At 36.8% G+C, this 27,361-nt stretch overlaps 1 protein-coding gene across 1 annotated transcript; it reads right to left on the bottom strand.

Annotated features, from left to right (window-relative positions):
* Positions 1–1,827: 1,827 nt before the first annotated feature.
* On the bottom strand, positions 1,828–27,361 carry LOC127451586 (serine/threonine-protein kinase NLK2-like). Its single transcript, XM_051716374.1, has 12 exons — positions 27,177–27,361; positions 19,602–19,910; positions 16,494–16,623; positions 16,264–16,319; positions 15,263–15,369; positions 12,245–12,330; positions 11,948–12,157; positions 11,718–11,819; positions 10,565–10,651; positions 10,022–10,220; positions 9,837–9,930; positions 1,828–4,094 (listed from the first exon to the last, which is right to left on the bottom strand). Exons 2-12 carry the CDS (start codon positions 19,907–19,909, stop codon positions 4,046–4,048), a joined length of 1,428 nt encoding a protein of 475 aa, XP_051572334.1. The 5' UTR covers position 19,910; positions 27,177–27,361; the 3' UTR covers positions 1,828–4,045.

Below are 27,361 nucleotides of genomic sequence, written 5' to 3'. Positions count from 1 at the left end.
TCACTGGCAGCTAATTTCTATGTAAAGAAGTGGCATAAAAGTATAGCTCCTATCGACTTGAAGAGGGAAAGAAGATATTTTAAATCAGCAGTAAAATCTGACAACGATGGTATCATAAATTTCGCTTCTTCGTTCAGATCACGCTAAAAAAAAAAAACAATAAAAAAATAAAATAAAAAACAGTTTTCAGGCTGGTTCAGTTAATGCGCATGCACGTTCACGAGTTGACTGACAGGCAATGTCTGTATCAGAAAGCTGAGTGGCTCTTTTACCTGTAAGGCGGGACTTGCGCAAATAGTCTGGTTCCGGAAGTAGAAATCCCCTTCATTTCTTCCATAGACGAAACGATAACCTTTAAAGACAGATATACCATGAGCTCCAAGGTTGTTCATTGATGGTATATGCTTCTGTTGAAGACATCAGTCTGCGTTATTTCAACTTCATTGTTTAAAAATCATATTTGATAGCGGAATTCCAGCAGATAAAACTTCACCAATCAGAGAACTGCGGCCAACAAAGCCCGCGAAAAAAAGCCCGGAAGAGACCGCCCACCTTCCTTCACCCTCAAACTAATTATTACAACCCCAATCCCCAAAAAAGTTGGGACAGTATGAAAAATGCTAATAAAATCAAAAATTAGTAATTTATCAATTATATTCACCCTTTGCTATATTGAAAGCACTACAATAAATCTTATATTATGTTTTACCTTGTGAATTTAATTTTTATTATTTTTTTTATTATGTACAGTAATTTGAAATCAGGACATTTATGTGGCATAAAAGTGCAGCCCCTGTCTACTTGAATGGGGAAAGTCCGTAATCTCCAAAATGTTTGGTCAAGATTGCATCAAAGAACACATTTCAAATCAGCAGTTCAATCGGACAACAGTGGTAACAATTGTAGAATTTTATGTTGTGTTATATAAGCCTTAAATTATAAAAAAACTGTGTTGATAAATAGGTTTATAGTGCATTTTCAACATGTTTTTCACTCAGTTCGGTGTGTGCTGGGTGGTTAAAATAGGCTGAGCGCCTCATCTCTCCTCTCATTGCAGCTTCAAAGACACAGCACCTCTCAATGACCCAGTGTAAAGACTATCTTCAGAAGTGATATGATAGAAACAGATCAATATTTAAGTCAATCTATCTATCAAACTTCACTTTCATTTTTATGTTCTTCTTTTGACGATTCACATTCTTAACGCTTATCACCACCTATTGTGCAGGGAGGAGAAATTATGGTAAAAAAAGGACTTAAATATTGACCTGTTTCTCACCCACATCTATTATATCACTTCTGAAAATATGGATTTAACCACTAGATTCGTGTGAATTACTTTTTTGCTGCCTTTATGTGCTTTTTGGACCTTCAAAGTTCTGGTCACCATTCACTTGCATTGTATGGAACTACAGAGCTGAGGTAGTCTTCTAAAAAAATCGTTGTGTTCGGCAGAAAAAAGAAAGTCATTCACACCTGGGATGGCATGAAGGTCAGTAAATGATGAGAGAATTTTCATTTTTGGATGAACTATCCCATTAATCATGATTCAAATCTTTCCCAATTCCAAAACAGTTGTAGATCTTGAATGCAATTGTAATTACAAACCAATCAGAAGCAGAGGCAAAGTTTCCAGTGTCTGTCTCTTTAATGTCTGTTTTTACCCTAATTCACTTTCTTTTTCTTTCTTAAAAACTTCAAGTATATTTTGGGAACACAAAAGTCCAAAAACAATTTTTTTTCTAAAATGCAAAGACAAAAAAAAGAAAAGAAAAAAAAAGAAATATATATTATATATATATATATATATATATATATATATATATATATATATATATATATATATATATATATAATAAAACAGTTAACAATGATAACTATCCTAAAACAACTGTTCAATCATATTATCAAAGCCATAATAGTCATTAACACGAATATCAAGTTTTCAGCTTCATCTTAAAAATGTCTAACATCTATAATCTTACGACTAAAGGAATTCACCATTTACTTAAAATGTTCACTTTCTGCTTGGCAGTCGGTAAGACTAAAAATACTAAACCCATTGATATTCATTCCTCTGTCACTATTCTGATATTTATTTATTTTTCTACCAACACAATAGCAAAAGTGGTAATAAAACAACAACTTAAAATTAAAACCAAAACCTAAAATTGGTCACAATACATGAAAAAAAAAAATGTGTTCAGAAGAACCAAATGTGTTACTAGAATAAAATTAAATAGCAACAGCACATTTAAAGTTTCTAAAATAAAACTCCTAATGCACTGCAATTGCAAATCCAAATGAAGTCCTAAACGCATGCATTGAAGATACATTTGGAGAGACATTGTTGATGAGGATCACCCTTGATACACCAAGTCGTGCACTGTGCCTTTGCTGACACCTAGTGGTAAGAGGCAAGCATTTACAGTACTGGGCGTTTTTTTATTTTTTTATTTTTTATTGCACTGTCTGCAATAAACACAAGAGCACCAGCGACTGTCTGTATACAGGAAGTCCTCATGGACACATGTCTTGTCTGTCTACAGTCTAGTCCATATTAAGCTATATGAAACCTAAGCTATATGAAACCTGAGCTCTAGACATGTGTTGGGGAGGTTTTGGAGGTATTAGACAAACAAACAGCAGCATTTTCCCAACAACTTTCTAAAACTCACCCATCAGCCACTGTCCCAACAATATCTCACTCTAAAGGAGAGAAATGTAGACTGATCCAGATACAAGGAGAAAGAGTGAAGAGAAAGAGAGAGATTGTTGTTCAGAGTGGTTCTGATGTTAACGACTGCATTACAGTACATTTCTTTTAAATGATTGGGTTCAGTCTATACACACCAGCCCAGTGAACCGCAGGCCTGTTGAGGTAATCGATTATTTCAAAGTACAACACTGCACATCCCCTACTCTCCGAAACCACACGGTTTTTTTCAAGAACACACACAGACCACATGGCTCACTCATGCCTCCCCACACCTGGTCTGCCTAACACAAACACCAAACAATTTGGACAAGACAACAATAAATTAAAGAGAGAAAATAAATACAATTCAACCAGAAAATGAGTGTATCTTCTCCGCCTACAAAGTCTCAGCCAATCAGAGATCAGGATACTTGTGTCAATCTCGTTTGGTCCTAAAAAGGGGGTTGTAAATTACAATCTTGTATTCCACAGATAAAGAATAGAGAGGGATATCCATTCGAACATGAGACACCATCAACCATATACAGCATTCGAATACAACTCTAAAACTAATGCTTTGCTCAAAAGATCATTTGCACAAAGGATGCTATGTTCTTTACAAGAAGTGTTGAAGTTAGAACAAAATCTGCAAGAAAAAAAAAAAACGTAAAACTCAAAAGAAAAATTATATATATATATATATATATATAATAACGGTATGAAAGTATTTTTGTAGAAAATTTGAGTGATGTTAAACAGAAAGCAGGGAATGCATAAACTGTATGAGGAAGCAGTAACAAAGAAGTCTTAGGAACTTTTGGTTACCAGAATATTAAGAATAAAACCTAAGAACCCGCAAACGGAACACAGTGATTAAAGTCTATAGACAAAGTTTGGATATACATGTAGATGGCCACTGGGGCGATGCAATGGGCTTGTAGACACCGTCATCTCATCTGTGACACAGCGCATTGAAATCATCGTCAGCGCAGTCTTGTCAGTTGCATTATTCCATATATCTGTATTGCACAACATTAATGTTGGTGCATTCAGTCAATATTTTACAATCCATGAGATTTTTTTCCATGGAAAATTCAATTTTCCGTAATCTTCAACCACACAGTCGGGTTAAAAATGTTCTCAGCAGCATCAGAAGCATTATTAGTCAGTGTTGTGAAAATGGAACTGGACTGAAAATATGTTTTTGGAGAAATCCCCATGTTGACTTGGAAAGAGTGCTGAGAATTCATTCAAAAGGATGTGATCCATCAAGAACCATCTTCAATCTTCTCCAATACAAGCCTGCTCCTGTGATCCATGTTTCCCAGATTCCCTTCAAAATCCTTCTCATCTCTCTTCTTTTCTTGATACTTTTGAGGAATGCCATGCTGTGGATCTGATACACAGAATGCAAGAGAAAAGAGAGTTTATCAAAGAGGCATACAGGGATGCAAACTCGTGAGGTGAAAAAGGTGAGAGAGTGTTCCAGATGAATATTTTCAGTTGATTTGTTTGTTGTATTTAAAGCTCCTTGTTGTATTTTAAGTGTTTAAGCTTAAAGTAACACTTTCAAGTGATTTTATTAATGAAAATATATAAAATTTTATCAAACAGTTTGGTCAAATAAGCTTCAGAAAAAGGTGACTTTAGCTGAAAGGTGAGTAGTTTGCATCCCTAAAAAGCGTGTAACTTTTTTAGTGTTAAAATAGTTTCTCCTATCCCTGCATAATATGCGGAGAAAACTATAATTAAGCCATTCATAGGTACATTTTGAAAACTGTTAACACTTTCTCTGGCCATGCGCTAGATCTTAAAAACCTTTGACCTACAGCACCCATTTGTTGTAATATATAATTTCTACTCTGTTTGATAGGGCCTTCAATACTTGGAGGGCTTTTGGCCTAGTTACAGTTGGTCAGCTACAGAAAAGTATTTGCCCCCTTCCTGCTTTCTTCTATTTTTGTGTCTTTTTCATACTAAATTGCTTTAAATCTTCAAACGAGATATAACATAAAACATAGGCAACCTGTGAAAAAACAAAATACAGTTTTCAAATATATATATTTTTTAATTGAAGCAAAAAAGTTATCCAACACCTATATCACACCCGTTTAAGGCCCTACCACAGCATCTCAATCAGGTTCAAGTCAGGACTTTGACTAGGCCACTCCAAAACTTTCATTGTGCTTCTTTTGAGCCATTCAGAGGTGGACTTACTCCTATGCTTTGGATAACTGTCTTACTGCATAATCCAGTTGCGCTTGAGCTTCAACTCAATGAATGATGACTGGATGTTCTCCTTTAGGATTTTCTGGTAGAGAGCAGAATTCATGTTTCCCTCAATTATTGCAAGTAGCCCTGGCCCTGAAGCAGCAAAGCATCCCCACACCATCACACTTCCACCACCATGCTTGACAGTAGGTGTGATGTTCTTTTTGTGGAATTCTGTGTTTGATTTACGCCAGATGTAACGAGACCCCTGTCTTCCAAACAGTTCCACTTTCGACTCATCAGTCCACAGAACATTCTCCCAAAAGGTTTGAGGATCATCAAGGTGTGTTTTGGCAAAATTCAGACGAGCCTTAAATGTTCTTCTGGGTTAGCAGTGGTTTTTGCCTCGCCGCTCTTCCATGGATGGCATTTTTGGCCCGTGTCTTTCTGATAGTGGAGTCATGAACGGTGACCTTTATTAATGCGAGAGAGGTCTGCAGTTCCTTGGATGTTGTCCTTGGCTTTTTGGTGACTTCCTGGATGAGTTGTCGCTGTGCTCTTGGAGGAATTTTGGAAGGCCAGCCACTTCTGGGAAGGTTCACTACTGTGCCAAATGTTCTCCATTTGGAGATGATGGCTCTCACTGTGGTTCGTTGGAGTCCCAGAGCCTTTGAAATAGCTTTGTAACCCTTCCCAGACTAATGTACTTCAATCACCTTTTTCCTCATCATTTCTGGAATTTCTTTTGACCTTGGCATAGTATGCAACTGGGTGAGACCTTTTAGCCAACTTCCTGCTGCTGAAAAAGTTATATTTAGGTGTTGATTTGATTGAACAAGGCTGGCAGCAATCAGGCCTGGGTGTGTCTAGTCCAGCTGAACCCCATTATCAATGCAGTTTCATAGATTTAGGGATTTAGTAACTAATAGCAAATAGCAAACTTTAGTAAATACTTTTTCACACAGGCCCAGTTGGTACTGGATAACTTTTTTGATTCAATAAATAACATTATCATTTAAAAACTATATTTTGTGTTTACTCAGATTACCTTTGTTTATGTTAGAATTATTTAAACAATTTAGTATGAGATATACACAAAAACAGAAGAAATCAAATACTTTTTCACAGCACTTTATACAAAGAATAATTTTGCTTTGTTTACTCAACTCCAGGAAAATTTCAACCAACCCAGCTCTCACTTATAACAATACTTTCAGATTTTGAGCTTCATTTGCAAACGTCCCTCTAATTTCCCCTCTATTCCACAGCCACAACATTAAAACCACCTGCCTAATATCCTGTAGGTCCCCCTCGTGCCACCAAAACAGCTCTGACCCGTCGAGGCATGGACTCCACAAGACCTCTGAAGGTGTCCTGTGGTATCTGGCACCAAGACGTTAGCAGCAGATCCTTTAAGTCTGGTAAGTTCCGAGGTGGGGCCTCCATGGATCAGACTTGTTGGTCCAGCACATCCCATAGATGCTCAATCAAATTGAGATCTGGGGATTTTGGAGGCCAAGTCAACACCTTGAACTCTTTGTCATGTTCCTCAAACCATTCCTGAACAATTTTTGCAGTATGGTAGGGTGCATTATCCTGCTGAAAGAGGCCACTGCCATCATGGAATACTGTTGCCATGAAGGGGTATACGTGGTCTGGAACAATCTTTAGGTAGGTTGTATGTGTCAAAGTAACATCCACATGAATGCCAGGACCCAAGGTTTCCCAGCAGAACGTTGCCCAGAGCATCACACTGCCTTCGCCGGCCTGCCTTCTTCCCACAGTGCATCCTCCTGCCATCTCTTCCCCATGTAAACAACGCACACGCACCCGGCCATCCACATGATCTAAAAGAAAACATTATTCATCAGACAAGGCCACCTTCTTCCATTGCTCCATGGTCCAGTTCTGATGTTCATGTGCCCATTGTAGGCGCTTTCAGCAGTGGATATGGGTCAGCATGGGCACTCTGACTGGTCTGCAGCTATGCAGCCCCATAGAGCAAGCTGCGATGCACTGTGTGTTCTGACACCTTTCTATCATGGCCAGCATTAAGTTTTTCAGCTATCTGTGCTAGAGTAGCTCTTCTGTGGGATTGGACCAGACGGGCTAGCCTTTGCTCCCCACGCGCATCAATGAGCCTTTGGCGCCCATGACTCTGTCGCCGGTTCACCGGTTGTCCTTCCTTGGACCACTTTTGGTAGGTTCTAACCACTGCATACCGGAAACACCCCACAAGACCTGCCGTTTTGGAGATGCTCTGACCCAGTCGTCTAGCCATCACAATTTGGCCCTTGTCAAAGTCGCTCAGATGTTTACGCTTGCCCATTTTTCCTGCTTCCAACACATGAAATTCAATAACTGACTGTTCATTTGTTCACATTGTGGATATGACAGTTACTTGAATGAGCCTTTTAACCATTAAGTGTCCTAAACTGTGCAAAATTAAATAAGTTTCAAGATAAGTTTGATTAATTTCTATGAAATAATTAATCAAATCAAACTGTCTGTTTCAGTGAATCGATTAAAATCTGTGATTGTTTGCATTGTCATTTAAAAAATGTTCATGGAAATCCCAGTGTAGCATTTTTATGTATGAAAACATTATCACAAATATACAGTATGTAGTATGTAAAAATAGCTGTTTAATACTATATATTGTTATATTGCCACATGTAAATGAAAATAATTAAATATTCTTCCTTGTGTTCACTTAGTGAAAAACATGCCTTGATTACTTTTAACTAAAATTTTTAACTTCTTGTTTTAAACATTTTGAATCTACTTTGCTACTGTTTAATTTAAATTATTAAAAACAGATTAAAATAAAAACCTTTTAAGCCATTTCAAAGCGAATACACAGAGCTCTATCACCAGCAGCATATTACCCTACAGCTCTCGCCTGGTTACTCACTGAAGCTAAGCAGGGTTGAGCCCTGCCCTGAATGGAAGACCTACTGGGGAAAATCATGGCTGCTGCAGGAAGAGGTATTAGTGAGGCCAGCAGGGGTTGCTTACCCTGTGGTCTGTTTGGGTCCTAATGCCCTAGTATAGTGACAGGACACTGGTGGTTGTGATTATCATGAAACGCCACGCTGCTAACCACAATGAACATTATAGTAAACAATAGCACTAGTTTTTCATTAGAAATACTATATTTACTGTGCATTATCACATTGATTTTAGAGACTTTATATTGAGTTAGGATGAAAATAAGGTGCATTTCGAACTGTTCGGAGACCAGTGCAGACAGACAGCATACTGAAGGTTAAATCGTTCATTAAATAGGGAGCAAGGGAGCATCCTGTAGCTTTCCTATGCAGCTTGGTGCATTCACTCCTAAAATACAACCAAATGTTCAGTTTCAGGCTGCAGATGATTTTTGGACCACTCAACATGATTGGCAGACATGGGACAATGGAAATCAGTACAGATATTCAGAATTTATAATGTATCATTTTATTTGAACATGGCTGGCAGTGATTGGATGATGCTGGACATTACTTTGAATCAGAATTATTTATGCAAATTTCTAGTGTAATGTCTGTAACGTCTCCAAAACACAAATAACCAACACTCCTTGAAACATAATAAACAATAAAAATCTGACTTCCTATAGTTTGGTATTATTTAAAATTTTACAATTTAGTCCCACTGTCCATATATGTTGCCATATATTTTTAGGACTTTTTGTTTTGTTTTTGTTTTTTGTTTGCATGTTTAATAGTTGTAACTAGTTACAAATCAAAAAGGAAATGGAAAATTCACACAGCAGTCTAAGGAGGGTCTCAGGATGGTATTGAATATAGTCAAAAGGCAGAGAACAGTGTTCATTTTTTCACCGTTTTTTTTTTTAGTCATAGTTTTAGTCTTTTGACGTCCTTTAAAATTAGTCAATTTTTCGTCATCTCATATTCATTAGTTTTAGTCTGATGAAAACTACATATAACTTTAGTCAATGAAAATAAATTCTTTTAGTTGACGACAATGTGCAAAGTGGACAAAAACGTGTGTCAAACTGCAAGATACCAAACTTTAACCAAATATTCAAACATTTAGGGAAAATATTTATTAACATTTTCTAATTTAGAAATGTATCAAAAATAACTATACATACCCTACTGTCCTTGTTGTGAAAGAAACTGAGCTCCTAAAATAATAATGAATAGACTGAAATATAAGCTACTTTTTAGAAGTTAGCCTACTGTACTCTGATTTCTTGCTTTAGAGACTTATTAATTTTCCATGAAAGGATATTACATTGCGTGTAGCATGTTTCTTATGGAAACAGTGTACTCAACGCAAGTTACGCATATTCTGACTAGCGCGTCATTTAGTTCAGGTTCACCTGTTCACTCGCTTCACGGTGCAGATGTAAGTTGTTATAATTACATATATGTTGTGAATATAGGCTACTATAGTAATTAAAATCATGTATAAATAGGATGCGATTGAATGAGGTATTTACACCTTTTTGAAGAGGTTAATGTTGTCTGTGTTCAACTCACGCAGCTCAAGCGGAGATATTCCCAATTATTAATGGGTTCGATGAATCTATATCTATTATATTTATACAGATTCTATAGATGTTTTCTCCTTTACATATCTTGCACTGTTAATATCTTACAGTATAATTTTTATCTCGTCATATTTTCGTCAATAGTATGCTTTAATAAAATTGTTTAATTATCGTCATGATGCACCTTTTTCGTCTCGCCTTCGTTATCGTTGACAAAATCAAAAGAAACCTTCGTCAGCTAATGTTTTCATCCGTGAAAAACTGGCTGAGACAGCAGTATAGTTTATATCGCCAAGCCCTAAGAACTCATATGAACAATGTGGATCAGTAAATATTACCGATATCAATTTTGACTGAATGTACTGTAATACGGTTTAACTTTGTCAGAAAAAAAAAACATATACTGACCTAATAAATGTTTTGAAGGCTGCACTCTGAGGATTGATGCACAAAGGCACTCGTTTGCCTTGCTGGTGCTCTGTTATAAAACGATGGATGAGTTCTGAGATGAAGAAAGAGAAAACAGGTCAATAAAATGTCCTTTATGTCAAAAGAAAGATGAAAATGTTTTTGTTGTAACAGAGGAGATTCACCTTTGCCCTGCCATACAGAGTGCATGCTCTGTTCATAGTTGTGGCTGAAAGGTCGATCTGCAGGCGGCTCAAAGTCTCTGGTGTACACCCTCCCGCTGGGAACCGAGTAACAGCACTTACACATGCAGGTGTGGTACCTCAGACGACCCTCGTCCAAGTACGGGTGAGACAGAGCATCACTGCCTGAGATCCGCTTGGCCTAAAGACAGATACAGACACACACAGACTATAAGCCCACGAATTAACCAGTCAAATACAGGTGAATCTCCCTCTCTTTTTTCCATTAAAGTAGTGAGAATTTGAGAATAATGTCATAAATGTCAAAATCTTAATAAGCTTAAAAACAGATTTCTACATATTTCTTTCTGCTGATTCTGGAGTGAAATATGACCTGGACATGATGAATATTCACCTGCACATTAAGAAACTGCACTTTAAATGTCAATGTTATGATGAATAAAGACAAATTCAGTGGATTCTAACCCCCATCCACAGATTTAGTACATTTTAGAAGACATTGTGTTCTGAAAGTTTCATACTCACCGGATCAAACACTAGCATGCGGCACAGCAGATGAACTGCTTCATGTGTTGCTCCATCTGACAGCATGTATAGAACAGATAGTGAGGGCTGAGGGAGTGAAAGAGCAAAAACAATGTTAGAAGTGTCAAAGAGCCATCAGACAACAAATTATATTATTTCGCTGTGATATTTGGGAGATCAGTCACTTAAAGGAGGAAATTTAAAATCTCTGATAGACAACTTGATTTGTAGGTAGATCTCAAAATTACAAGGCGTTAATGATACGTGAACACAGGGTCCAAAAATAACTTTTTGCCACACCTGCCATAGTTATATCTTACCAGCCGTTGAAACTTTATTTTGCATTATTTTTATTTAAAATTACACATTTCTGTCCCTATAATAATGGGATTATTAGCTTTTTTTGTGCATATTGGTGACAAAAAACAAAAACAAAAAAAAATTGTCCACAGAGGTAAAGGCTGTTAGAAGTGCAATAGGTGTGCAAATTGCAAAAAACAATTCTTAGTAGTATACTGTGTCTTTGATTTGATTTGCTCATGTCATTTACATCAGGGTAGATGGAGGCAGATTCAGATTTGAATTTAAACCATGCTGCAGTTTCTAACAGGGACTAAAAATGAAATGTTTTTCATTTCGGTTCATTCTGAGCAGAAACTGTAGTTTTCCATTCCGGTTCCGCAGCCTTCTGTTCCAATTGGCAACCGGTTAGAACGAAATAAAAGAACAGTTAATAATGTTCTTCTTAAAATGACAGTACTCTGTGTCAAGGGTGGGTAATGTATTATTTGCGGTGTTGCTAAATCTCACAAGAGAAACAAGTGACCTGGTCTGGAAAAACCAAGTTCAAAATAAGGGATTTGCCTCACCCAAAATAAGCGAAAATATAAGCAATTTTTTTTACACAAGTGGGTTCCTTTCCTTTTTCCTCAATATTTATTTATTTATTTTTTTCCTTTTGATTACATTCTGCAAAATATTTTGTTCATTTTCAGTTTTTGTTCCTTGAACCATTTTTAGTCCCTGTTTCCTAATAAAGTTACTGGTCACCTGAAGAGAAAAATCTGTTTTATTTATTTGCCAAAGCCAATTTTACTCTAAAGCTAATTTTATAATCAAGGCTAAAAAATTATCACAAAGGAGGGTACAGAACTGGTTTGTGGGGTCCTCTAAGAATGTGTGCCCGAGCTCCTTCACATGCAGATGCCATGGCAGAAAGTGGAGGAGTCCCAAGGAGATCAGTGATCAGATCCAACTGAAAAAGAAAAAGCAAGTGAGTAAAAAGACACTTCATCATGCTCCTGAATCAAGTATTGAACACAACAATGCTAGAAATACAAAAGGAAAATCTTTTTTTCAGAGGGATTTTCCTCTAATACATACCTGTTGTATGGGGCTCTGAGCCTGAAATAGAATGCGTCGGCCTAGCAACTCGGCGAAAATACAGCCCACAGACCAGACGTCTATAGCTGAACTATAATGCTGGCATCCCATCAGAACCTCCGGAGCACGGTAATACTGCGTCACCACCTCCTGGGTCATGTGACGATTTGGGTCTGGTTCCTCCACTCGTGCCAGACCAAAGTCACAAATCTGAAAGATAAAGCAATATAACTTTTCTATCTTCGCCATTTTTAGTTTTTAATTTGAGTTCATTTGATCACATCAGCAGTGTGGTACCTTAAGCAGACAGTTGCTGTTGACCAGCAGGTTCCCTGGTTTGATGTCCCTGTGCAAAATGCCTGCAGAGTGCAGGTACTTAAGTCCTGAAAGAGAGACAGAATTCATAAAAAGGACTACCTAAGAGGCTGTTCAGAATGAACGCTATTTCGTGTTTATTTTTTTTAATATTTGAAGGCCTTTAACTTGACAAAGTGTATAAACGTGGCGCACATGCGCGAGACGGTGAAAAAACAGCAAGACGCGGTGCAACGGTCAAAGACATCCATCTAGCCCATGTTTACACAGGACAACTCATAAAAAAAAAGAACAAGAGTGCAGACAGATGCAAAAACATGTTCACGTGAACGACTCCTGCTTTGCCACCTGGGTGGTAAACCTGTGTGCAGTCTCACAATAGTAGCTCTACGTATGTACATTTACATTTATGCATTTGGCAGACGCTTTTATCCAAAACAAATTACAGTGCACTTATTACAGGGACAATACCCCTGGAGCAACCTGGAGTTAAGTGTCATGCTCAAGGACACAATGGTGGTGGCTGTGGGGATCGAACCAGCAACCTTATTTGATTACCTGGTTTGATTACCAGTTCAGCGCTTTAGCCCACTACGCCACCACCACTACGCTTTTACACATAAGAAAGCTGTGGCACCAAACTGACATCATAAATAAAGTTGGAAAGGGAAGGATAAATCGGTACTGGAGCAGACTCTCCTTAAACAGAAATTGACCCTGTGTACAAAATCTTGTACTGTCAGAGTACGTACTGTATTTAATGAAGGACACACCTCTCGGCCTGTAAAACATTACGTTCTTTAGGTATGCATGAGTATTACGAATAGATTATGGACATACTTCATCCGGGGACATGGTTATTGACCCGTGACCTATTATATGACATAATATATAATTAAAATAATCTACTCTGGTTGTTAAACAAGCACCGTTTGAGCACAAGGAACAACTTTCTTGGCGTGTACATCACTTACAGTTGAAAAGAGCCATTCGATTCGTTGTTTACCGCCGTTCTTTTAAATCCAGCGTTTTGAACATGACGTCTCCTTAGCTCCCGAGGGATTATGGGATTGTAAAGGGTCCAGTCGATCCGCACTTCAGAATCTGATTTCGAGGGTTCTTATAGATGGCTGTGGCTTCAAGCCATCAACAGAGCTGACTGGACTGAGGAGATCATTTCAACTCATCAGCTAATCTGTCAAATCTAACACAACAGTCTATCGGCTTTCTGCCACCACATACTGCACATGCGCTAAAAACAATAGGATCGGTCTATTGGCAACTACCTCACAATATGAAACATTAGGTCTTGGTAAAAATATAGATTTTCCGATGCATCACAATCTTCATTCATCTTCACTTCCCAAGATCTATCTTCTACTTTATGTGCAACTCTCTGCAATGCGAGTAATTACTAAAAATATCTGTGAATTGTTCAGATTTCACTCACCAGTGATTGAGTAGTATATTAACGAAAAAGTGCAGCATCTTTTCACTGCGTGTTGAGAGTTAAAGTTTGATTTGATTTGTTCCGTGTAATGTGTCCAAAGACAAGATCCACGCAATCCGTTTGTCATTGAATAATGTCTCTTTTAATATCCTTTCTGTTCTTTAGTCAAATGTTGATCAACAAAAAACAATCATTTAATTATAATCACGAATAGCACGGATGAGGTAAAGAAGCCATTCGAGTCCTCTCTCATTAATATCCAAGTGTACATGTTTGCATCCTGCAAGACAGCAAGGAATACCCGCTACATGAAACGCCCACTCCAAGTAATGCCCCCCTTGTATCACAAAGCGATTTTATTGTCTGAAAGAACCTTTAAAATCCTATGCAATCACTCTATGATTCATGTTGTCTTATTAATGTAAATATGACAATGATTAACTTTTAAATTGTCACATATTATTAAAACAAAGATATAAATGGTGAAATTGAAAAGTTCTGTTCTTTTTTACCCCAGTTACCTCACAAGCTTTTACTCTGTGGTTAGGGTTAGGCACAGGGGTAAAATTAAGTTTAGGTGTAGGGTTGCTGTGGGACTCCAAGTAAACACAACAAACACAATGTATGAATGTGACATCAAACTGTTGCAAGACTTCAGCATTTCGCCAGTTATCTGAAGGGGGGCGTAACTTGTAGTGGGTGTCCCTTTTAGTAATCTTGCAGGACGCAGACAGACCCTTCTCATACCGCTCATTTACAGACACTTTTTACAGAACTGCCAATTGTCTTTAAGAGACAGTACAGATTTTTAGCACATGACCTACAAATCAAATGTAAAAACTTGAAAATATAGTATAGTATAAATTATGCATTAAACAATAAACATGTAACAAATTATAATATATGCAATATAATATCATATTTATTTATGGAATACATGGATTTGTACATTTAAAAAAATCTAAAATCTGACCAAAATGAAAACATTATTATTATTTTCATAACGTACCTAGTTAGAAGGTCTCCTGTATAATTAACAGCATTAGCTGTCTTTCACATGGAAGCAAAATGGACATTATAACTGAAATATTCCCATATAAATCGATATCGAATCGAGAGCTTGTGAATCCAAATCAAATTGGGAAATCTGTATCAATACCCAGCCCTATGATACACATTGCAATACATGTCATGAATCAATTAATCACGATGCATCACAATATCATAATTGGATTACAATTGCAGAAAACGCACAAGAGAGACCCATCGCGTCAGTATCAGTTTCAACTGTAGGAATTGACAAGCAATATCATGAGAAAAATTAACAGTATAATTATATGATTGTATCTCAGTTTATTTGGATTTCTGCAGAAAATGTTATTTTCAGAATAGAAGTTAAGCCTTCCATGTGGATTACAAGGTCAAAGGAAACCCCACTCTGCAATGTAGGCACAAAATACATCACATTCTCATCTGTCTAGATTAAATACCTCTGATCCTCAAAATCAAATCAAATAATCAAAAAGTAACATATGCACACGTGAACTCACCCCTAAGTATCTGGTAGAGGAACACCTTTATGTGATCAGTGGTGAGAGGCTGAGGGGAAACAATGACTTTATGCAGGTCACTCTGCATGAGCTCAGTGATCACATATCTACAACACAGCTTCGGTTAAGAAAACCTATTCAAAACATATACACCAACAATATCAACTCCTAATAGGAGTAAAACATGATGGTGGGCGGCATGAGCAAAACCATGTAATTTAATATTAAAGTAAAGGGCTACATCACATTCACAACAGTTTCGTTTGAATAAAATCAAAGAAAAATTATTTAGATATTGAATAACCTTGTGGTAATGACAATGTTTGGATTAACTGGTGAATTAAAGGTCCTTCATCTCACTTGATTATGTTATGTTTTTATTTTGAACTAGATGGACGTAAAGCAAAAGATAGGAGTATTCATACAGTAACCAAATGAATGATAATCTGGTATGTGCAAAAACAGCTTCACATCATGTAACAATTGAGTTAAAAACAAAAGACTTAAAACAGTCAAACTAATATCATATAAAACGGATCTAAATTCGGATGGGATAGGCCACACTGGAAGGTGTTGTGAAACAGAAAATATATGCACACCTGTGAGCACATTGTGCCTAAAACACCCTTTCATAAGTTCTTCCTCATCTTGACTCGTTTGGTAAATTATATTCTCTGTATTTTTGCACAACTTCATGTTTTGTACCACTTTGCTCTTCAAGTGTAAATAGCGTAAAGTATTCCTGCCCGCTTATAGCTGCACAAAAATATCTACAAAGCAAAATCTCTATGGTTTGACACATTTTCTACCCTTGCACAGTATATACAATCATACCGCCCAACCCTAATGGAAGTAATCAAATTACTTAATCATATTACTTGAGGCATGAGGATTCTCCTTACAGTATATACACATTAATGTATAGTACAGTGAAAATAAGAATAGCAGCAAAAAAACTAATAATAAAGTTAAAAAAAGTGAGATATGGGTCTGAAGGATACATCTCTTCAAAGCAGTCAATCTGTGGAGGCTGGAGGATGTCAAGGGCAGACAGCACCTGCCAAAGCAAATTCGCATCATTATATCAAAACATCAGCTCTCGCGTATGACAGAAAACCATGAGAACTTCTGAGAGATAACTCTCTGAAAAGATACACTGTTAATCTCACCCACTCTTATTCCCTTCTGCATCTAAAAACACACCATTCCCTTTTCCACCCTCAAAACTTACGTTGTCATGTTTAAAGAAACACAGCATCCGGAGTTCCCTGAACACACGCTTGCAGGACACCAGGTTCTGGAAGACATTGGGCATTTTCTTCAGAGCCACCTTGCGCCCATCCCGAGGGTCCGTTACAGACCTACCAAAGTAAAACAACAGGATGACTAGATTTCAACACTTTCTGAACTAATTAAGTCAAGTTAATATAGTGTTCTGGGTGGTTGTTTACTGGCCCAATTCAAATGAGCCCACATCCAACTATCTATGATATAGCTCAGATGTGTGCAAAACGTATAAAATCTGTATAAATATAATAAATAGTACATTTGAATATGTAATTAATAATTTTCAGGAACTAAAAATTTATAATAGGCAATAAATAAACACTAAAACAACAGACTGGAAAAATTAATATCCTATATACAGTTGAAGTCAGAAGTTTACATACACTTAGGTTGAAGTCATTAACACAAATTTGTTAATGACTCCACAGATTTAATATTAGCAAACAATAGTTTTGGCAAGTCGTTTAGTACTTTGTGCATGACACGAGTAATTTTTCCAACAATTGTTTACAGACAGATTGTTTCACTTTTAACTGACTATATCACAATTCCAGTGGGTCAGAAATTTGCATACACTAAGTTAACTGTGCCTTTAAGCAGCTTGGAAAATTCCAGAAAATTATGTCAAGCCTTTACACAATTAGCTTCTGATAGGAAGTGTACTGAATTGGAGGTGTACTTGTGTATGTATTTTAAGGCCTACCTTCAAACTCAGTGCCTCTTTGCTTGACATCATGGGAAAATCAAAAGAAATCTGCCAAGACCTCAGAAAAAAATTGTGGACCTCCACAAGTCTGGTTCATCCTTGGGAGCAACTTCCAAACACCTGAAGGTACCACGTTCATCTGTACAAACAATAGTACGCAAGTATAAACACCACGGGACCACGCAGTCCTCATATCCCCCAGGAAGAAGACGCATTCTGTCTCCAAGAGATGAACGTAGTTTGGTGCGAAAAGTGCAAATCAATCCCAGAACAACAGCAAAGGACCTTGTGAAGATGAAACAGGTAGACAAGTATCTATATCCACAGTAAAACGAGTCCTATATCGACATAGCCTGAAAGGCTGCTCAGCAAGGAAGAAGCCACTGCTCCAAAACCACCATAAAAAAGCCAGACTACAGTTTGCAAGTGCACATAGGGACAAAGATCTTACTTTTTGGAGAAATTTCCTCTGGTCTAATGAAACAAAACCATCATAATGACCATCATTATGTTTGGAGGAAAAAGGGTGAGTCATGCAAGCCGAAGAACACCATCCCAACCGTGAAGCATGGGGGTGGCAGCATCATTGTGGGGGTTGCAGGAGGGACTGGTGCACTTCACAGAATAGATGGCATCATGAGGAAGGAAAATTATGTGGATATATTGAAGCAACATCTCAAGACATCAGCCAGGAAGTTAAAGCTCGGTCGCAAATGGGTCTTCCAAATGGACAATGACCCCAAGCATACCTCCAAAGTTGTGGCAAAATGGCTTAAGGACAACAAAGTCAAGGTATTGGAGTGGCCATCACAAAGCCCTGACCTCAATTTGTGGGCAGAACTGAAAATGTGTGTGTGAGCAAGGAGGCCTACAAACCTGACTCATTTACACCAGTTCTGTCTGGAGGAATGGGTCAAAATTCCAGTGAGAAGCTTATGGAAGGCTACCCAAAACGTTTGACCCAAGTTAAACAATTTAAAGGCAATGACACCAAATACTAACAAAGTGTACGTAAACTTCTGCGAATGTGATAAAAGAAATAAATGCTGAAATAAATCATTCTCTCTACTATTATTCTGACATTTCACATTCTTACAATAAAGTAGTGATCCTAACTGACCTAAGACAGGGAATGTTGTCTATGATTAAATGTCAGGAATTGTGAAAAACTGAGTTTAAATGTATTTGGCTAAGGTGTCTGTAAACTTCTGACTTCAATTGTATTTTTTATGTGTTGAAACTTCCTCGAAACTTGTAAGATGTCAACTTTTTACATAATGTTCTCTCTCGTCAATTTAAACAAGTTTAACATTATAGATGTATAAAGAATTGAAGGCACAAAAACACAAGCATTTTTATTACGGATGCACAGATAAAAATTTTGGCTAATACCCATTTTAACAAAAAAATATAGGCCGATACCAATATGTTTGCCATACCTTATTTTTTCATCAGATCACTGTTTTACTTAGAAATGCTTAAAAAATGTATAAAGAAGTAATTTTTTTTTTTTTTTTTTTTTACCGTTCGAACAATAAATAATTTCCAATATACTGTATAATTTCCGATACCTCAGAAGTCAAAGTCTGCTGGTTTCAAAGTGTTTTGGATGGTTTCCCTCCACATTTGGCCTAATGGAAAGTGCTGCTTTCATAACGGTCATGTCTGTTTATGGTGTTTTTTTCTGCATTAACGTGAACGCAGGAAAATATAAAATATAAAATTTTTATATTACATATTTTTAGGAGTGCCAATCCTTCTACATATTGTGGCTATTTTATTTCTGGATTGTGCATTTTAATTCACAGAGTTTTTACAAAGTGTTAGTAATGAATTACAAATAAACAATAGTTTTTTTTATATCTGTTTTCATGCTTATTACTGATATGCAGATGGTTTTATTTGGTCAATAACTGGCCGATAAATATCGGCAGCCAATACATCAGTCATCCCTCATTTTTATCCCAACCGTTACTCCTGGTCAAAGGCTTTCGTAAATATTTAGTTTACACAAGGGTTACATTTAATGGTGCAGCCCTCAAATATTTTGTAGCACGTAAATTCTTACTGCCCATTTACGCTATAACTAGTCTAAGTTACTTACGCATGGCTAGCACAACTGGCCCCAGATCCCTACTTTAATGCAAATCTATGGGATTTTTTTAATTCTCCATTTTATGGTACACCAGGACAAATATTGTACATCCAAATGCTTCGAAAAGTAATAGTGCACCTCTCCTCAACAAGCCACACAATTTGAGATTTAATTGAAATATCATCATATCAAATATTCTTCAAAACTTCAAATCAGTGTGCTCGGATGACTACCACGAGCACTGTACTTACCAGACCACTCCAAATGCACCATAACCGATAGGTCGATCAGGCTCCATTTCAGCTGGACTTGGAACCTCACTTGCCGGGTTACTGTGAGGTTGTGGGATGGCCGCACCTCCACCTGCACTGCCCCCGAGAGATGCGGGGTGCCTGGGAGTCCCAGCAGGTGCGCTGGGTCCAGTCGGGTTTGGCGTTGCACTGAGGCTCATTGATGTAGTACCAGTCGTGGCGTTGACACAAAAAAACTTGTGGCCTAACTCTGATCCAGGGAACAAGTTACCACACACTGTCGGCCGAGTGGATCCATGGAAAGCCATCCTACAATCGAAAAAGTTTCAGCTGATGAGTGGGTTACATGGGTATTTTCATGATTAAAGCGATGAAAACTTGAGTTTAATAAATCCAAACATTTCTATGCTACATGTCATATGCCAAACTTAGACAAGGGTCAAACCTCCAGACAATGTTTTTTGGTAGTTGACACATAACATACTAATGGAATCTTTTTAATCATCATCAAGATTATAGGTCAAAATTATTTCTGTGGATGCACAAGAGAAAATATTATATCTTGTAACTGGGCACCATCGTTTTGTCAACCATTTTTACCATCACTAGTTTATTTTAAATGCTAAGGTACAAATATTACATGCATTCTCTTAATATGAGGTTATAAAAGCTGCATGCATAATAATTATAAAAGAATGAACAGAATTCTGTTAGAACTAGGGCTGGGTCGATACAATCAAATATCGATATATTACTGTACTTTTTCTAATGATATTGAAGCGATACTTAAGGTCCACGTATCAATATTTATATTAAACTATTTGTGTATTCATATCACGTAAACAACACACTGTTGGCACACTGTTACTTCCAAATTAATTTAATGACCTCACCAAAAGACAAAAAATAGATTTTTAGAGCTTTTTCATCAATCATCAGTATATTACTGAAATATTGAAATAGAGGTTCAAAAGTTTTTTTACTGTTCTAACAATAAATTTCCAATATATATAACATTTCCAATATCTCAGAAGTCAAAGTCTGCTGGTTTCAAAGCTTTTTGGAGGGTTTCCCTCATGAAGTAGCCTATTGGTAAGTGCCGCTTTTACAACAGTCACGTCCGTTTATGGTGTGTTTTCCACATAAATGTGTTTTCATGCTTATTACCGATATGCCAATGGTTTTTAATTGATCAATAATTGGCCGATAAATATCGGTGCATCCCTCATTTTTATCCCAACTGTTACTCCCGGTCAGAGGCTTTCATACATATTTAGATTACACAAGGGTTACGTTTAACTTAAGTTTAATGGCGCAGCACTCAAATATTTTGTAGCTAAAAATTCTTAATGCCCATTTACGCAATGACTAGTCTAAGTTGGAACTTACTTGGAGAAGGCTATAGTTGCAGGCTTTGCTCCAAAATGGGGCGCGAGTTCCAAATCGCCATTAAAGATATAAGGAGTAACTGTGAGTGGAAGAGACGCTCCCCTTTTGGAATAACTTTTAGATTTTCTTTGTGAGAGCAAAGGCTCAAATGTGAGTGTTGCCACCTTGTGGATCAACTAATTTGGCAAATAATTCCAGGTGCATTCTGCACGTTCAAAGATGTGCAGTTAGCAAAATCGTGCTGCACGCGCTCAGTCCTCGAGCACTCTGCTGATGACAAGATTTGCGTCACGCATCCCGGCCCCAGATCCTTACTTCAATGCAAATCTTTGGGATTTTTTCCATCCATTTAATGGCACAACAGGACAAATATTGTACATCCGATCGCTTTGTGCGTTACGTAATCAGATTACTTTGAGTAACAAGTAACATGATATTTTTTAATTTTAGACCATAATATCAGTTATTTTTTAAATAAGTAAAGCGTTGCTTTTGTACACCTCTCCTTTCCCCATATTGTGATAAATCAGGAGTAAAAGTGCAAACTTCGGGGAGGAGACATAGTGCATGATGGGCATTGTAGTGTGCGCATGATGGGTATTGTAGTTCTAGAGAGTATGAGCCATGCTTATCAGCAATGGGCAGAGCACAAGTCTTCTTTTAGCCCACCCTGAGATTTATGTTTAAAAACTGCAAAATATTGCTGGTAAAGGAATGGAAATCTGAATGCTTCAGTGGAATCCAGTTGTACTCGTCACGTGCAGCGGTTGATTTTTTTGTGCACTGGAGCTTACATGAGCAGCCATAATAAACTTTTCCATTGTCATGACAATCACAGCAAGAGTTAAGAAATATGTCCTCATAAGGTAAAATTTTGTCAAAATATTTAACATTCGGGTAAGTGAAACTTTGATTCTCGCAAACGATTCATGCAGGCTGCATTTAAAACACGTGTAAACGTGTGTAAACACATTTTTGTGGTATAATATAGCACAGGCATTAGTCGGGAGAAGTCTTCCCGTGGCCACGGCATGAGTATACATTTACATACAACGTGGAATGATCGCTGACTGTTCATCCGAATTGCTTTGTTTTAAAGATGCCTGTAACTACTTCTCTAGGATCAGTTTGCATCCGAACTGCTCTGTTAAAGTCTTTGACATTCATTCGGTTGAGTGAAATGCGACTGATTCTTGTGTAAATACACATTGCATTACAAAAAGAAATCAGTAAACACATTTAGGCAGAGGGATTATAAGACTAGTCTTCCACTGGCCATGGCATGATACACAGGGTGAAATACTCGCTCAATTCACAGACTTATGCAGCCAAACTGCTCTGTGTTACAGCTCCACGTAACTGGGAGAATGGGATGAGAAAAGCGGACTCTGGATCAGTGGCTCCGAGCAACGTTCTACATCGATTGTGTATGCAGAGAAACTGTCTTAATTTCTTAAAATATTCTACATTTTTGTTTTATAATAAACAAGTAATGCGATTTGTAAAACATACCGTTTGTATGACATTTTGGTAGCAGTAAAAATTATTCCATTAAAGTTGTATCAACTTGCACAGATGTCTGCAGTATGCAAAGTGGATCAACTCAAAACAAGACTGCACTGAGATGACTTAAGTGAAAAATATTCATTTATTAATCAGACTTATTCTTTGAAAATATCTGGGTGGCATTCCCCAATGAATCTAATCCTGACTTCTGAAAAACATCTCAAGTTGATTCTGGCATTGTCGATGGGCACCGCATATAATGACATATGATGCAGGTTCAAGTAGGGCTGAAACAATTAGTCGACATTATCGACAATGTCAACAATAAAAAATTGTCGACAAAAATTTTCGTAGTCGAATAGTCATTTGATCTCATTTAACGTAACATGAGACCACATTACACTCTAATGATGATGCGTGAGAGCAGCACTGCAGCTCGCTCCTAACTGAGGAGAGGAAGAATTATACAGCTCACATCCAGATGCACTCTAAATTTCCAAACAGCTTCAGGTGATGTAGATCGCAAAGTATGAGGGAATAATACAAAATAAGTAAATAGAGAAGCACTCTAGTTGTGGAATAAGTGGAGCTGCCGCTCCGCCTGAAGCAAAACTTCCATGTTGAGCATCTTTAAAGGAAACACCCAGGCGTTACATCTTTAATGCAGTTAAATTTAATGCATTATAGCTTTATTAAAGTTCAAATTATAAGGAAGCAGGTCATGTAAATAAATACAAACTCCGAAACTGTCATTTCTCTGTGCGGTCAGTGCCTATTATATGAGTTGAGCGAATGTCCTGATCTAAGTGGGTGAGATTGAAACTACACCCGGCTGAGGCACACTCTTTCACGGGGATGCTTATCCCTCGAGCGCGCACGCTTAATGCAGCTAGATTATAACGTGATGGCTTGCAACTTATTGAATCATAATATATGTCACTGTGCATTTCTTCTCGTGAAGAAAATTGGCAATATGCAGCTTTATTAATAAGAGAGAGTTTCTTTTTTTGTAAGTTAAAGATGGATTGAAGTGAACAAAAAAAGTGAGAGGTAGTCTTCGTCCCATTATACACTGCAACAAAATAAGTTTTTGATATGTTTTTGTTTTGGCTTAATTTCCAAAATAAATATCTAAAACTCATTTAAAATAACATACATTTTCTTAAGCAGCTATACTGCAGAAGAAGAAATTGTTATCTGAGAACGTTAAATATAATATTAAAAATACAAATATTTTAAAATATCTAAAAATCCTTAAAAAAAAAAAGAAAAAATGCATTCACCCAAGTAGCATATAAAGTATTTAGACGTGCTTTTAGAGAATAGATCTTGAATATAAGTATATTTTGTCTTTATTGCACTTGCCAAGTGTATGACCAAGTGAAAAAATACACATATATAAAATACACTTATATTTAAGATACATTCTCTTAAAGCAAGCCTAAATATCTTATATGTTGCTTCTCAAGTAAATGTATATTGTTTTAAGGCTTTTAGACAATTTTTAATGGAAAACAACACACAAAAAATTTTTTTGATAACAATAGGACTTTTTGCAGTAAAACTTAATAAAAAGTATTTTTTCCTTTAATTCAGTGAATGTCATTTAGAGATATTTTTAAAAGATGATTTTGTCCTCTGTATTGTTAGCAAGCACGTTTAATACAACCTTTAAGTTGGGGCACAAGCTGAATAGTCGGTTAAGAGCTAATGATTAATTGTTGCAATAATCGCTGAATAGTCGAATAATCGTTCTATTAATCGTTAGATTAGTCGATTATCAAAATAATCGTTAGTTGCAGTCCTGGGTTCAAATGCTGGACTTTGCTGCTTTAGGTAAGACAGTGGTTATTCTTCATTATCCATGTTGGCTGCCATATCAATGGAAAAATAAATCATGCACATTCCTGTTGAGTCTTTATTATAAATATAACGTGAAGACGTACTGATTGTAGACTTTCTAAATATCTGTATGTTGTTTTGACAAGAGTGTTGTACAGTAGCTAGCATGACCTGTAATGTCTCTTGTATGCAATGCATGGCTTATTTGTACAGAATGCATAGCATAGCAGAAGAGAAAGTGGCTGTGAGAAAAAAGTAATGCAAAAATAATGCAAAAGTAATGTAACGCTTTACTTTAAATAAAAAGTAACTTTTTAATTAAGTTACTTTAAGGAGTAATGCAATATTCTAACAAGTTACTTTTCAAAGAATTATCAGAATTATCATAAATACGAGTTTCCTTCTCGGAAGTTGCACATGAATGACCCCTCAAGACGTAATTACGACTAGGATATAGGGAAGGGCGGATCGATCCTAAAGTATCTATACTTCCGATACTGATGTTGTATCAAAAATATCGATCCTCACACAAAAATATTGATTCTAAAAATACATTTTAAACTAGGGATATTATTATTTGGTTACCATGAACATGAACAATAATCATAAGCTTCAAAGTGAAATAAAAAGGATTAGGTTGTATTTGCAAATACTTTTGCAAAGTATTATTTCTTCTTCCGCTCATCTTAACATGCAAGCTGAAAGACACAAGCAGACAAGCACTTGCGCCGTCACAAGGCTCGTTCAAACGAGGGATCAGTGCCTTGTAAATGTAATGATAGAAAATCAGAGAAACAGCTTCTTCTGAGTAAATTCACACTAAAATAACATATCTAAAGGTGACATTTCTTATGTGTTTGTGGGTAATTGTTGTTAATAAATAAATAAAATGGTTTACCATGATTTTATAGAAGTAATATTGTAGTAACCATGTTTTGTTTTTTCTTTTTTGGGGTGTTGAAACCATAGTTTTACTACAGTAATATTGTAGTAGTAACCATGGTTAATTGTGTGGTAACTATGGTTTAACAAAATACCATGGTTAAACTACAGTTACTGTAGTGAAACCATGGTTAATTTTTGTAAGGGTAAACAAAACAGAAGTCTAATAATTTTCTGTTTAGGCTCACAAATATTTTCATCTGGTCTACTCATTTTGTACACCTTCATGTTAACTTCTTTATTGTATACCTCTATTCTACTGTGAACACTTTGCACACAATCGTATATTGCATCTACCTCTTTATCTGCATCTTATTCCCCCTAGACTTGTTTGCGCAACATTATTCTGCACTTCCTCATTCACTTTGACTACAATATTTTGCACATCTGATCCAGTCATTTCAAGCACCTTCATGCTTATTATTATTTGTTGTATATTTTTATTTTTCTGCATTTCTGTATATTTAGATCTTTCCTAGATTCTATATTTTCTGTATTTTTATTTATGTCTAATCTCTACTCTCTTTTCTAAATGTATGCAACAGCCAGTGGGAGACAATGATTTCGTTGTACTTGTACAATAACAATAAAGTGCTTGAAATTGAACAAATGTAAAACATAAAATAATGACATGAATTATGACTAAAAATAATATTTTAAAATTACCCATTTTATACCAAGAAATCGCAAAAAAATAAATAAATAAAACATTTAATAGAAGTATCGGTATTGACGATATTGGACTTGAAATTATTGGTATGGGATCAAAAATAAAATAAGTGTTATCGCCCATCCCTACTGGGAAACTTTGATACCCGAGTTTCCGAGATGGGAGGAGTTCTAAATGTTCAACATGGAGGAGGAGAGTACAGTTTCTGTTTTGCATGACAGGCCTTGTTCATTTTTCTAAATACAGCTCATTGTTAGCGCTTACCGTTTTGGTCAAATTCATTTATGTATGTCAGCAACCATTCTATGCATGTTGTACATTTTTACACCGTGGAAATAGCTTGTGTTGGACCAAAATTCCATTCTCGTCAGCAAGCTAACCGAGTGATATGAATTATGGTGTCAAAATAAAAGTTCCTCAAGAAATATGAATGAATGAACCTGGCGTCCTCCATGTTTCCTGTTCTTTCCGACAACAAAGCACTTGAACACGACGTACTCGTAATTACCACTTCAGAAGTGGGAAGTAGGATAATTCCGATAGCACATGAAGGCAGCTTAATTAACGTACAATGAATTATAAATGAAGCATGAATCCCACATTTCTTCAGTCAGTGTTGGAAAGCAGTATTGCACTGCATCCGTACCAAAGCTTTATGTACATTAATCATGTGCTCACTCCGTGGTCTGACAACACATTTACCAGCAATATTTGTCTGGACAACCTGCAAAAAAGCTCAAACGTGTTTGCTACACGTCTGTAAACTGATTTCAAACTAAACAGCAGTTTTTGCTCCTCACCTTTGTTCGCGAGTTGCTCTTTGCCCTATATACCCCAGCTAACAAGCTACACTGCAGTGAGACAAGGTTAACATTGAAACTATAATAAGCCACACTAGTCAGCATACATGCAATCTAACTTTTCATCTGTTTTATATAATTTCTAGTCTATTAATTCTTCATAATAAAGCACTCCGGTGGTTTCAAGCTAAAGCGACCTCACCAGCTGTTACCCCAGGCTAGCTAGCTAATTAATCTGCTCCATGACCTATATATGATGTTTATATGCCCAAAATATCCTTTCCTGGCAAATATGAACATATAAAGGGAAAAAATCCCATATGATGCATAAAGAGGAAAAGTAAGCCGTAACACATTACAAAGCTTGATACAGTGTGTTTATTCGCCACATATGTTTGTAAAGTTAGCTTTAGCACAGCGGCTAACCTCTCCGGGCTGATGGCAGCAGCGGCGGCGGAGCTCAAATCCTCATCACGGATGCTGGCGGGCCGCTGTAGCGATTTCCCTGCATTTTCATTCGCGTTAAATCCCTCTACTGATCCCAAATCTGGACTCGGACTCTCACTCTCTCTCTCTCTCTCTCTCTCTCTCTCTCTCTCTCTCTCTCTCTC

The sequence above is a fragment of the Myxocyprinus asiaticus genome, chromosome 14 (assembly GCF_019703515.2).
Source record: "Myxocyprinus asiaticus isolate MX2 ecotype Aquarium Trade chromosome 14, UBuf_Myxa_2, whole genome shotgun sequence".
Taxonomy (NCBI): Eukaryota; Metazoa; Chordata; class Actinopteri; order Cypriniformes; family Catostomidae; genus Myxocyprinus; species Myxocyprinus asiaticus.
Note: the sequence above shows the minus strand (reverse complement) of the source record. Positions and strands in the feature narration are given on the sequence as shown.